We start from the raw sequence: 13,093 nt of genomic DNA, 5'->3' as shown, positions 1-13,093 counted from the left end.
TCCTAAACTGTAACTGATAGAGATTAATCTAATAAGGTAGTCCATATCCCTTCCCCTAAAACTATGTATTTAGAAGTAAATATCAGGAAGGGGAAGCTTTAACATTATTTTTTATCACCCGATCACGCATAATATAATCATGGGTAATTTCTTTTTAAAAGGCTATGAAGAATAAGATGATGGCTCCTTCTCTCTAACTCATTTCCAGGGAGTACTAAGATGGCTGTTGAATATATATAAGGTTTTTCTCCTGTCTTTCCTTGCTTTTACAATTACTTAAGTGTTTGAATTCAGAATAGCCTATTGACAGTTGCCAGTGTTATTGAGGTGACTGTAATGTGTGTGTGTTAGATGAGCACGCACACCTCAAGGGTCCATCAGAAGACTAATTGAAGTTACCTTTGAGGTGTTGTCTTTATGGAGATTTCTTGTACCTGAAGTTCAAAATTTTATTTAACGTGGCATGAATACTTCCTTTGAACATTGTCTCTGTCAGCAGAATATGCATGTCCTCCTCGTTAAAAAATAAAGATACAGTCTGTCATCTTAGTATGTCTTTATATGTTGAATTCTTTCAGCTCTCTACTCAAGGAGATGCAAGCCAGGTGATTGGGCCTCTCACTGAAGGACAGAAGAGAAATGTAGGCGTGGTGAATTCCCTCTTTAAGTTGCACCAAGCAGTCACAAAGGTAACCTTTATCTTTATTTTTCAAAGATAAATATTCAGAAGACCCAAGGGATGCTGAACCTCTAAATCAGGTTTGGTGGCGTATGCGTATAACCGCATATACATATACTTAGCCCTTGGTGGCTAAGGCTGAAGCATCAGGAAGTAGGCCAGTGTGACCTATTTAGCAAGACCCTTTCAAGACTTAGCAGTAGGCTTTAGAAACATAAAATGAGAAGATATGTTCCAGGGTCCACATCCCACTTCCTTTAGTCATTTCTCCATTGTACCAAGGCCATTAGTATGGTTCTAGTCAACCTAATTTAAATGTCCTTATTGATATTTATATTGATTTCTGGAAATGCAACCATCTGAACTTTATATATGTAAACAGTAGCCTAAAGAAAAGTGAATATTTTTAAAGAAATAAGTAAATACACCACTCTTCTGACCTTTATCTTGTCAGTAAAAGTGAATACCTAATGATCCCCCTGTGAAATGTCAGCTTTGTACATGAAAGTTTTCAATGAATTCATTTTTAAAGCAAGTATGAGATATTTATTATTATTATAAAATAGTGCTAATATTTTAATGTATATTCTGGGAAGTTTTGTCATATTAAAGTCAAAATTAGTGTTTACAAAAATAAATGACTTAAGTAAAATTGTAACTGCATCAAAACTATTCTAGGTGGTTGCCAGTCAGAGTGCCTTCCCGTCAGCTGCTGAGCAAACTATAATGTCAGCCCTAAAGGTAAGTAGATTTAGTCTGACTTTATAGATACTGAAGTGGTTTTAAAGTTATTTGGCTGAATAGAGGATAATTTCAGAATAATTCAGTATGATATATATATACCCAACGTAGCACTTGTTAGTTATTCTGGAGAAGAGATACGTATGTGTTCTTTTGTTTCCACAGCCCAGATCCAGTCTCAAATGTCGGGAACACCAAGGTGTAGAAATCCTACTTTTGTAGGAAAATTTAAAGTTAAGGTATATTTTTATTTTAACACATACCGAGAGAAAATAACTCCTTTCTAATTCTTGGGAAGTTAGGGATTCTTTTTATTTTGAAATAGTGTCTCATGTGTAGTCCTGATTGTCCTCAGCATCACTGTGTAGATCAGGCTGGCTTTGAACTCACTGAGCTCTGCCTGCTTCTACCTCCCAGTGCCTAGACTAAAGGCATGTGCCACCATTAATTTTTGTGTGAGATTCAGAGGCTTGAGTACATAGAGTAGAAAACTCTTTAAAATCAATCAAAATCACCATTTTTATGACAGTAATAGACTTGCCAGACACATGTACAGACAAGCCCTTAAATAATACTGTCACCTTCAAGTTATGTAATATTATATCCATTTTTTTTTTTTTTTTATTTTCGAGACAGGGTTTCTCCGTAGCTTTTTGGTTCCTGTCCTAGAACTAGCTCTTGTAGACCAGGCTGGCCTCGAACTCACAGAGATCTGCCTCCGGAGTGCTGGGATTAAAGGCGTGCGCCATCACCGCCCAGCTATTATATCCATTTTGGTCAGGTGGTGGTTGAGCACACCTATAAATAATGCCAGCATTCGGGAGGCAGAAGCAGGTGGATCTCTGTGAGTTCGAGACCAGCTTGTTCCAGGACAGGCTCCAAAGCTACAGAGAAATCCTGCCTTAATAAAAGATAGATAGATAGATAGATAGATAGATAGATAGATAGATAGATAGATAGATAGATAGATAGATTAATTTTACCCATTTTGTATTAGAAACAAACAAACAAAAATTAGAGTCATAGGCCTGTTAAACACGGATCTTCGTAGCCCAGAAGGCATGTCCCATTTGCTACCTTGACTCATTCATTACGTCATAATTGCTAATTGATGCCCTGTTAACAGACTCCGAAACCAGACAACCTGTGCACCCCATCTCAGCTGTCTAATGGGCTCTAATCTTAGTCATATTATATGCTCTCCTTGCCTTAGTTAACAGATTTATAAAATATTACAGTATATGTATTGTGATAACAAATGTAAAATGTTGATTGGATTTAGATCATGAAGAAAGAGTTTAAAAAAATAATGAAGAGATGAAGGTCTGCAAATAGACACCAGGACAAATGCATTCAGAGAGGAGTTGAAGGAAGAAAGAACATTGGGGAAATGTGTCACAAGTCTTACAGGAAAGGGAAACCTAGAAAACACACATAGTTCATAGGTTCTTGAGGCCAAACAGGAGCAGTGTACTGACATAGATCCGATATGTTGAGAATGAGAGGAGACACCTGCATATTTTTCTGTCCTCCTGTTCCCATGGTGTTTATCTCATTACTAAATATTATGGAAGCTGCCATAGTAAAGCAATTGTTTTTAGTAAAAGTTTTTAAAAACTATCATTTTTAAGACGATCATTCTGTAAGATTGGACCAGAATGACAAACCTAAAGGTTCTGCAATTCTTGGATGCCATCAGGGAAGAGATGATCATCATTTCTTTGCTGCACATCGTCCTGTGTCTTCTCCTGAGAGCTATCTAACATTTTGGTTTTTTTTTTTTTAGAGACACGCCTTCTTTGTGTAGCTTTGGAGCCTGTCCTGGCACTTACTCTGTAGACCAGGCGGGCCTCAAACTCAGAGATCCGCCTGCCTCTGCCTCCCAAGTGCTGGATTAAAGCACTTTTAATTTTTTTAATAAACACAGAGTCATTGCATTCTAACAAGCACAGGGATAAGTGGCATTAAGTCACTTTGGCACGATTATTCTGATCTATTTTAGTGAGTTTGTCTCATCGTGCAGATAGTGACTGTGTTGCTGGATTTATATATGGCAGTGCTTCCCATCTCTTTTGTGTGGGTTTGATGTTCTCTAAGAGAATATTCCAGATTGTTGAGGCTCTGATATTTTTATAATCATAGCTATTTTAGGAAAATCCTTTTAAAAATGTATAACAGACTTCCTTAGTTTGTAGAGAGCATATGGAATATAGCATGATCTCCTTTTGTTTCCTTTGGTAATTATTTGTCCATGCCTATCTTTGATACGCTGGCCGTCCCCAAGATGCTTTCTGTTACCCCTCTTTCCTACTGTCCTACGTAGAAGCCTCACCCAGCTATGAAGGTTTCTATTAGTTATTTAAACTGAGAGTTTTATTTCTTCCTTTTTGGTAATTATGCTTTTCCCCACATCCTGGTTCTCTGGGTATGACCACGAATCATGGACTGAATAGAACTGGGCTCCACTAACTGATTCCTGACCTAAAAGATTTATTTTTATCATTTTTAGTGTAGTAATAGCTGTAAGGTTTGTAGTGTCATGATGCTACTTTACAGTTTTTCATAGATGGCCTTTGCCAAATGAACAAATTTTTATATATTCCCAATTTACTGGGACTTTTAAATAATCTTTTCTTAAACAATTGAATTAATAGTGTAATTTTGTCCCTTTATTCTCTTAATAAAATACATTACAAATCTCATGCAAAACACTTGTCTTGATGTATTATCCTTGTTATGTGTTTCTGGGTTTGGTTTACCTGATTTTTGTTGAGTGCTTATATCTCTGTCCATAAAGGATGGTGTTATATAATTTTCGTTATCGTTACCTTCTTCTTTTATCAACTTAATATTGGTCTCTGTAAATATTTAAAAGGTTTTTATATTGTGTGACCTTTTATTTCAATGATAGTTTCATTATTGATGCCATCTGAGCTGTACTTTTCTTTGTAGGAAGGTTTATGACTATAGGTTTATCTGTTTAGTAGATAAATGACTATTTGGGTTATTTATTTACCTTGGAATGAGATTTGAACTTTGACTTGCCAGGTATTTATCTATGCATCTACATCATCTAACTTGTCAGCAAAATGTGCCTAAGAGTCACTTGCTGTCCTTTAATATGGTAGGACTCTTAGTGACAGCCTTCCTTTCACTTTTGATTGTCGATATGCCTTCTCTTTTATTACTAATCTAGTTGGGGTTTTACCAACTTTGTTGATCTTCTAAATTACCAAAAAAACATGCAGTGCTCATGGAGCCCAGAAGAGGTTACAGCCCGTTGTGAGCTGCCATGTGAGTGCTGGGAGTCAAGCTGAGATCTTGTGGAAGAGCAGCTCTAGCACGTTCTTTGAAATTTAGTTGGTCTTGAGTCTTGTTTTCTGACTTATAGTTTACACGTCTCTGTGTGTTGTGTTTTGAATAGGTGGAGGGGTCAACTTAAATGTAGGTTTTCTAGCTTGGAATGTGGTTTATTTATAAATGACCTATGTATGCATGATAGTAATGTATAATGTACTGTTAAGTGTGGTGTCGTTCAAATGATAGGGCGCTAGATGGGCCATGGCAGACCCTAGGAACCCCCATGCGGGTGAGAGGCAGACTGGCTATGCAGACCAAGCTCACAAAGAAGGCTTTCATTTTGAGACAGGGAATGGGAAAAGGGGGAAGCCTTCAGTTTCCTCATATGTCAATTTTATTCTGCTTTATTGCTTCTTTCATTCTTTTTTTATTTTTTCCCTATAATGGAGGTGAAGACTTACCTCAGAGGCATCTGAAAGAATCCAAAGTAGAAATGACCAGCAGACTGAGCTGGGCCATGTAAAGAATAGGGGAAGGGGAGGCCAGGAGGCAAACAGGCCAAGAGACCATAAAGGACTGTGTAACCAAAATGGCTGGATTATATAGAGATTCAGAGAAGCTGGGGGAAAGGAAGGCCCAGTCTAGTACCTGGGCTGGAGAAGTTTGGGATAGGGGACAGAAAAGTCAGCCAGGAGGACCCTCCAAAGGTGGACACTGAAGGATGCTGAAACCTGACAGCCAGCTTTAGCACTGGTATGTTAATAGGCACCTCGCTTAGCCCTTGGTCCTGGTTTGGAGACCTAACATTCTAGCCTTTTCTGTTGTTGATTAGGAGATGATATAATCTCTTCTTACTTACTTCTTACCTACTTCTGGCTTAGATTGGGGCATTTTTGTCAAGATGGAATGATTGTCTCTGGAATGATGATCAAAGGACAGGTTGGGAGACTTCTGTGTCTGCTCTGCTGCTTGCTGCCCAGCTTCTGCAGGCCTACCTGGGGGCTAACCAACTTGGAGCCTTTTTGGAAGGAGATTTGGTAGGAGCACCTGGGGGCCCTGTTGTAGGCAGCATTGTATCAGTCTGCAGTTAACTTGAAGTCAGCAAGGACAGAAAACACCAGTCTTGATGTTTTTTCCTAACACTAGGGTTTTCTTTTCTTTTAACTCTTTAAAAACTGTTCCATTTTTTTTTGTCCTCCCTGCTTTCCAATGAGATGTCGTCGATCTTTACCATGGATCCCCATATTTCTGATTTTCCTCCTTTCTCAGCGCCATTTTCAAGCTTTTCTCTGTTTCTCTCATTTTCATTGGTTTGATTTTGTTATAACTAGACAGATTTCTCTACAAAATTATTCTATTTGGGGTGGCTGATTTTTCTCAAATCTATACATTTATGCTTTTCATGATTTGGGGGAACTGTGGAATTCTTTTCTCCTCTAAATGATTTTATGCCTCATCCTCTCCCCTCTTATGGAACTTTAGTTAGCAATATAGGCCTTCTACACCTGCTTCAGAGGTCTAGTTGTTAGTTGTCTTTTTCTCTGCTTCAGATGGATTTCTGTTGAAGGCATCATTGATCTATTGACTTTGCTCCTCTATTATAAATCAGTTTTAAACTTCAGTAGATCAGTTGTAAACTCCCAGTCAATTTTAAACTTCAGATAATACAATTTTTTCTTTAAAATTTCTATTGACTTAGTTTTTGTAGCTTTACTCCATTATTAGTAGTATTTTATCATCATCATTATTATTTGTTATTAATATTATTATTATTTGCTTTATCACAGAGGATATTTCCTCATAATTTTGGAGTCCATGTCATTTCAGATCATCTGTTTCCTTAAGGTTTCATAAAATTTCCTAGGTTTTTCTTTTTGCATTAATTTTGAATATATTTTGTACCTTGAATACTATATTGTAAACACAAAATTTTAAAATATTTCTTCTAAGAGTATTTATGATTTTGCCTTAATGTGAAATTAACATGGTCATACTCAGATCATACACTGTCATACCTGCCATGATTCATGACCATGCCCACATTCAGCTCACTTATTTTCCATTAACACAAGGTCTCATGTAGCCCAGGTTGGCTTTGAATTTTCTATGTATCCAAGATAGCCTGCAGCTGCTAGTCCTCTTGCTGTCATCTCCCAAGTTCTGAGATTATACTTAATAGTTCACTTCTTAAAATAGTATTGGCAAGACATATTTAGTTTATTCTGCATGAATGGGGCTTATGAGTCAGATGGAGACTCGTGCTGAATTTAAACATACAATTAGACATTCCCCACCTCCCAGCTTTCTCTTTCCCATAATACCCTTCTCACACCCTAGGAGCCTAGGGTGATCCAAATGTGTTCAGTCCCTAGCACTTAGCACTTAGGAGGTGCAGGCAGAAATCTAAGGCCATCTTCAGTAACTAGTGAGTTCAGCTAGTCTGGACTAAATGAGAAATTAATAAATTTGTAGGAATATATAACTTATTGAAATTAAGTAAAAAGACTATAAACAACTTAAACAGGTCCATAACAATCAACAAGATTGAAGCAGTGATAGTTTACCAACAAAGAAACTCTCTACAGGTTCACACCTGGATTCCATCAGACCTGTAAAGATCTAACATCAATGTTCACACCTGGATTCCTTCAGACCTGTAAAGATCTAACATCAGTGCCCCTAAAATAGAAACTGAAAGGACACTACCAAATTCTTTCTGAGAAGAAATGAACTGAATAGACAATTCTCAAAAGAAGAACTAAAATGCAGTCAGATATTATCCCCTAAAAGGAGTAAGTAAGGGTAAGGAGGTGTGTGTGGAAATGACTAAACTTCAGTATATGTATGAATGAAATTTTCAAATAATTAAAAGAATATAAATAGCCAGTGAATATATGAAAAATGTTCAACATCCTTAGCCATCAGGAAAATGCAAATTAAGCATACACTGTATTCCATCCGATCCCAATCAAAATAGCCAATGAAGAGAAATAACAACTCTTGCCAGTGAGGATTTAGGAACAGATGAACTGTCGTACACTTACAGTTATGATTGTAAACATTATAGCCACATATGGAGATTGATATGCAGGGTCCCAAGTAAACCAAGACTGGAACTACCATACAACTCAATTGTCACATTCCTACCCAATCAGGAAGCAGAGGCAGGCGGATCTCTGGGAGTTGGAGGTCAGCCTGGTCTACAGAGCTGGTTCCAGGACAAGCACCAAAGCTACAGAGAAAACCTGTCTTGACAAACCAAAAAAGAAAAAAAAACATCAAAATAAACAAGTGTGAGGTAGTGAACTCCAGAGTGACGTGTGCATCCACATTCACATCTGCACCATCACCATCACCCAGATGTGGAACCAGACTTGATGCCCATCCAGAAGATAGGAGAAAGAAATGCTGCCTTATTCAGCCATGAAGAAGAATGGTTTGACATTTTCAGGAAAATGGGTGGAACTGGAGAGCATCAGGTCAAGAAAATAAGTCAGAGTTGAGCAAATATTACATGTTTTCTCTTGCATATGGAATTAGAGTCAGATATGCATACGTACATTACATGAGAGTAGACATGGACTCCTAACGTGAGAAGAGAATCTAACAGGATGTGCGAGAGGAACAAGAGACTACTGGAGGTGTAAGAAAGACAAAATATAGCATGTTTCTCATCTGCAGAATCTAGATTTAATATATATATATAGATATAATTCACATATATATGTGTGTGTGTGTGTATATATATATATATGAGATTTTACATATTAGTGTTTTCTCACATTAAGGAAAAAATCAAATCACTTCCCCTTGGAGTCATTTAACCAAGAGGGAGTTCATCCTTGAATTTTCTACTTCATGCTCCCTGTGTCTTCTGTCTGTCCCATGTGTGCTGTCTTGTGAATCTGTTTATCCCTGTGTCTACGTGTGTATTGTGTATGTCTGTCTCTGTGTAAGGGTGGTGTCTGTTTGTGTATGTGTCTGACCTTATGTGTGTCTGTTTTGTCTTTATGTCTGTATGTGTCTTCTGCATGTGTGTGTCAATGGTGTCTGTATCTGTGACAGAGACCTTCAGTCTGTATTTATTGAAGCATCACATAGGAAATGGGGTACTTTATAGAATCTTCCTTCCTTCTTTCCTTCCTTCCTTTTCTTTCTTTTGGTTTGTTGAGACAGAATTTGTCTTTGTAACAGCCTGGCTATACTGGAACTTGCTTTGTAGATCAAGCTAGCCTCAAACTCACAGGGATCTACGTGCCTCTGCGTCTGGAGTGCTGGGATAAAAGACATGAGCCACCTGGCCTTCATAGAAATTATTAGCAGAGTTTTACAAGTTTTAAACTTTTACAAGTTTAAACTCCAGCTGACCCAGACAACAAAAAATTGCCAACCAATAATCATAAATGGTTGCTTTTTACCTTTATAGTAAATTTTGGGAAGTTGCTTTCAACTTCTATATTTGCTGGTTTTGGAAAATAGTAACACTGCATTATGTGGGTCCCGTGTGTGGGAAAGTACATAATTTCAGCTATGCATTAGCTTAAGTTGTAAAGTTAAGTAAGTTGGTTGTCACATTGTTCTCTCACAGGACGGTTAAAAGGCTGAGGAGAGTAGGAGAGCAGTCTTAAGTGACTTCAAGGTCTATTGTTGACTCTGGCTGTGAGGTTCAGCAAAAACTTCAGTCTCTTAAAATGTAAAAGAGATTTTCAGGATATTGCATTGCTACAGAAGACCATTTGGGAGAAGGCCAGAGACCAATGGGAATGAGGAGTGAGAAGGAGGGATCGGGATCAGAAAGTAAAACCTAGTTTCTGTCTTCTCCTGGATATTAACCACTGACCCTTGCCCTGGCCTCACTGTGGTCCTCTGGGAGCAAGGCCGTAGACTGAAGAGCCTGCCTGTCTACCCTGGAGTTCCACAGCTCTCAGAACTGCCCGGGCGGTATCTCCTACGTTCTGCAGTAGGCACTCTTGTTTTGTATTAGATGGTCCTTCTTACCCTGAGTAAGAAATGCAGCCTTTTATAGACTGTCTTCACTTTTATCCCTGTACTCTGTGGTCACTTTGCTTTCTTTTCCCAGCATACAGCCCAGGCTCATAGGGCAGACATGTTCAAAGAGCCTCAGCTATTCCACTTGCTCACCCATGGCTTTGGAGAGAATAAAAACTTTTTGAAGAAGTAATAACTTATTTGTAGGTAAAATCACCTGTCCGATCAGGTCTCTCCTCTTCCTCCAAGGGCACATGCCACTTGGCATCAATCTGTGCAGTAATCTCTGGGCGCACTGACTGTCTTGGTGTTTCTCCTGTCTCAAAAACTGGTGACTAGCAAATCTAACCAAAACATCTCAGGAGGTACAAATTTAAATATCTCTGTACCTACCTAATAGCTGGTTTTCAAATAGGCATTTCTAATTCTTATTCCTAACTGAATTGATCAACTTCTCCTGCTTTTATTTGTAATGTTGAGTCAGTGATGTTACTATTAAAGAAAAAGTACGTGTACTCTTACATCTCTTCATACTTTGTAACCACCAAGCCCTGCTGACTTCATCTCCTGTCTTGCTATGTCTAATTTGTTCATTTGGCATCAGTATCTCCTGCAGCCTCATGATTGTGTTCCTACCTCAGTCTAATCCCTTAGGCTACTCTCCAGTATGATTGTCTTCTAAATTGAAATCTTGACTGTGTTTTATCACTGGGCTGCATCTTTTCCTGATCCACTCAGACACACTCCAGCTGCATCTCTTTCACTGTTGGGCTCTCGTAGTCTGTGTGTCCTGTGTCCTTCAGCTCCCAGGTAGATTAGCATTTGGCATGTGTTCCCGGTCCCATCTTTCTCTCTGTTTCCTTCCTTTTATTTTTCATATTTTTTCAGCGTGGCATGGAAGTCCCCATGATTCCACTGTACTCTGTTGGAGTGTTCCCATTATAATCATGTTTCATCTCTATCACTAGACTGAAAACTGGGTCACTCACACCTTTGTATATATTATGCTTATTATCTTGACAAATTAAGACCTGCGGGTAACATGTAGAAACTTAATGAATAAGTATCCCCCTTCCTCTTTTCTTATTGGCTTCAATTATTACAAGCCATGACCATCTATCATCAGTGATTTTAATTACCACCAAAGCATGTATAGTATACATACAGCTTTTATTTGGGGTGTTGACACGATTCTGGTTGGTATATGTACACCAAAACCAAAACCCCTAACTAACAGATCTTCCACAGATTAACCCTTTTCAACCTGAGCAGCATGGGTACACTGGCGCATAGCTCTCTCGTGTGTGCTCTAGCCTGTGGGATATAACATGTGGTCTAACCTGTAGCAGCATCCCTGTCGTGTGCTGGTAGATACAGGTGACACATTCCTCCCTGCTTCTTGGTCTCCAAACCCTGCCAGATTTTCCCAGGAGTACAAACCTTCAGTAGAAAATCACTCCCATGGACTTCTCCACAGAAACTTACCTTGTGATTGCCTGTCTGTTCCACCCTATAGGAATCACCTGTGTTCCTGCCCTATTCTTTCTGGTGAGAAGAAAAAAAAATCTGGCGATGTTCCAATTTTTAAGGAATTGCTTATTTCACTTTTTTGAGAGGCAAAAAGTAATGTGTTGGTTTGCTCTGAACTTTGTAAATGGACCATGTCTACTCCCTGTTGTGGCTCACTTTCTCCGAGGGATCATTTACCCACTAACCCTGTTGACAGAGTGGGATGCTTGGGGGAGTTGGAAGTCTCAGTGCTGTGGTCCACGTATTTTGAGCTTTATGAGTCATAGCTGAAAGTGGTTAGGGGGAGAAGCAGACTTCTGTTGTTAGACTGTGCACAGTCTGTCTCTGATAGACTATGAAAACCATTAGTCAGAAATGAATCTCACTTCATTCCTCAGATTGCTTTGTGTTGGTCTCTCTAATTTTGCTTCTTTCCTTTCTTCTCTTTGTCAGACGGTTCACGCTCTTATGGGGAATGCCATCCAGCCCTTACTGACATCAGTGGCAGATGCGGTCGAGGCCATAATCATCACCATGCATCAGGAAGATTTCTCTGGGTAAAACGTTTCCTCAAAACTGTTACTAGTGCTCACAGCCTTAACGGTCCATTCCCCATCCCTCCCACTCTCCACTCTGCCAGCCAGGCTTTCTTGTGCTAGTGTTAGCGCCTCGCCTCCTCCTCGATTATGCATGTCATTACCATCCTCTCTCTGTTCTTGTTTCCATCATCTCTCTTCTTGTTGAGACAGAACAGGGTTGTGAACTCAACTTGGTGCTTCAGGATTGGGTAGTTTTCCTTCCTTCTCACAGAGGTCCTCCACTTTATGTAGTAATAGGGGCGGCGGAGGGGCTATGTCCCCAAAACCCCAGCCGCCTGCCCGGCTAGCTTATGCCCCGAAATAATTACACAGACACTGTATTCATTTAAACACTGCTTTGGCCCATTCCTATCTAGCCTCTTCTAGGCTAATTCTCACATATTAATTTAGCCCATTTCTAATCATCTGTGTAGCGCCCCTAGGTGCGCTTACCGGGAAGATTCTAGCCTAAGTCCATCCTGGGTCGGAGCTTCATCACGTGCGTCTGCCTGGGAGCTGGGCATGGCGTCTCTCCTGCGTCTGCTCCGGAGAGGAGAGCTGTGGAGTCTGACCTCACTTCCTCTTCCTCCTGGCATTCTGTTCTGTTTACTCCACCCACCTAAGGGTGGGCCTATCCAATGGGCCTAGCAGTTTCTTTATTGCTTAGCTAATGAAATCAACAGATTGATATATGACACTCCCACATCAACTTTATCTGTGTGTTCCCCGGCATAGTCGTGATAGCCCTTTTGGGAACTCGTCTGAATCCTGCCCTGGCTTTGGGAGCAAGCTCTCTAAGACCCTTGTTCCTCTTAGAGTCCGAATCATGCTTTCTGTAATGAGCGTTTGCATAGGGAAAGGAGGCAGTGAGAGAAGGGCCCTGGATCTTTACAGGAATGACTGAGTCCCTCTAAGGCTGTGGTTCTCAACCTGTGGGTCACGGCCCCTCTGAAGGGTGAAATGATCCTTTCACAGGACCATCGGAAAACACAGGTGTTCACATTGCAATTCATAACAGTATCAAAATTAGTTATGAATTAGCAACAAAAATAATTTTATGGTTGGGGCCCCCACCATATGGGGAGCTGTGTTAAAGGTCACAGAATTAGGAAGGCTGAGAACCGCTGATCTAAGCAAAGGCTGCATGCAGAACTGGTGATGTGACGACACACAGCTCCTAATTCTCAGTCATGTGTATTCTTCATCCTCACTTCAGCCTCAGCTTCTGCATAGCTCTGTTCTCTTGGAAGACCCTGGAATGTCTGCACAGCTTGTGGAGTACCTGCTATTCAGGGCT

At 39.7% G+C, this 13,093-nt stretch overlaps 1 protein-coding gene across 2 annotated transcripts in view; it reads left to right on the top strand.

The window, feature by feature from the left end:
* Positions 1–13,093, top strand: part of Cog5 (component of oligomeric golgi complex 5) — a 244,496-nt gene that overhangs the window by 201,655 nt on the left and 29,748 nt on the right. For both annotated transcript variants that reach the window (XM_075948492.1, XM_075948493.1), the window contains exons 15-17: positions 579–689; positions 1,358–1,420; positions 11,672–11,775. In XM_075948492.1, coding sequence (XP_075804607.1) covers positions 579–689; positions 1,358–1,420; positions 11,672–11,775 — 278 coding nt within the window. The remainder of the gene's footprint in view (positions 1–578; positions 690–1,357; positions 1,421–11,671; positions 11,776–13,093) is intronic.

This window comes from Microtus pennsylvanicus, chromosome 14, assembly GCF_037038515.1.
Source record: "Microtus pennsylvanicus isolate mMicPen1 chromosome 14, mMicPen1.hap1, whole genome shotgun sequence".
In the NCBI taxonomy this organism is placed as follows: Eukaryota; Metazoa; Chordata; class Mammalia; order Rodentia; family Cricetidae; genus Microtus; species Microtus pennsylvanicus.
The sequence above is the reverse complement of the archived record's forward strand: the minus strand, read 5'-3'. Positions and strand labels throughout refer to the sequence as shown.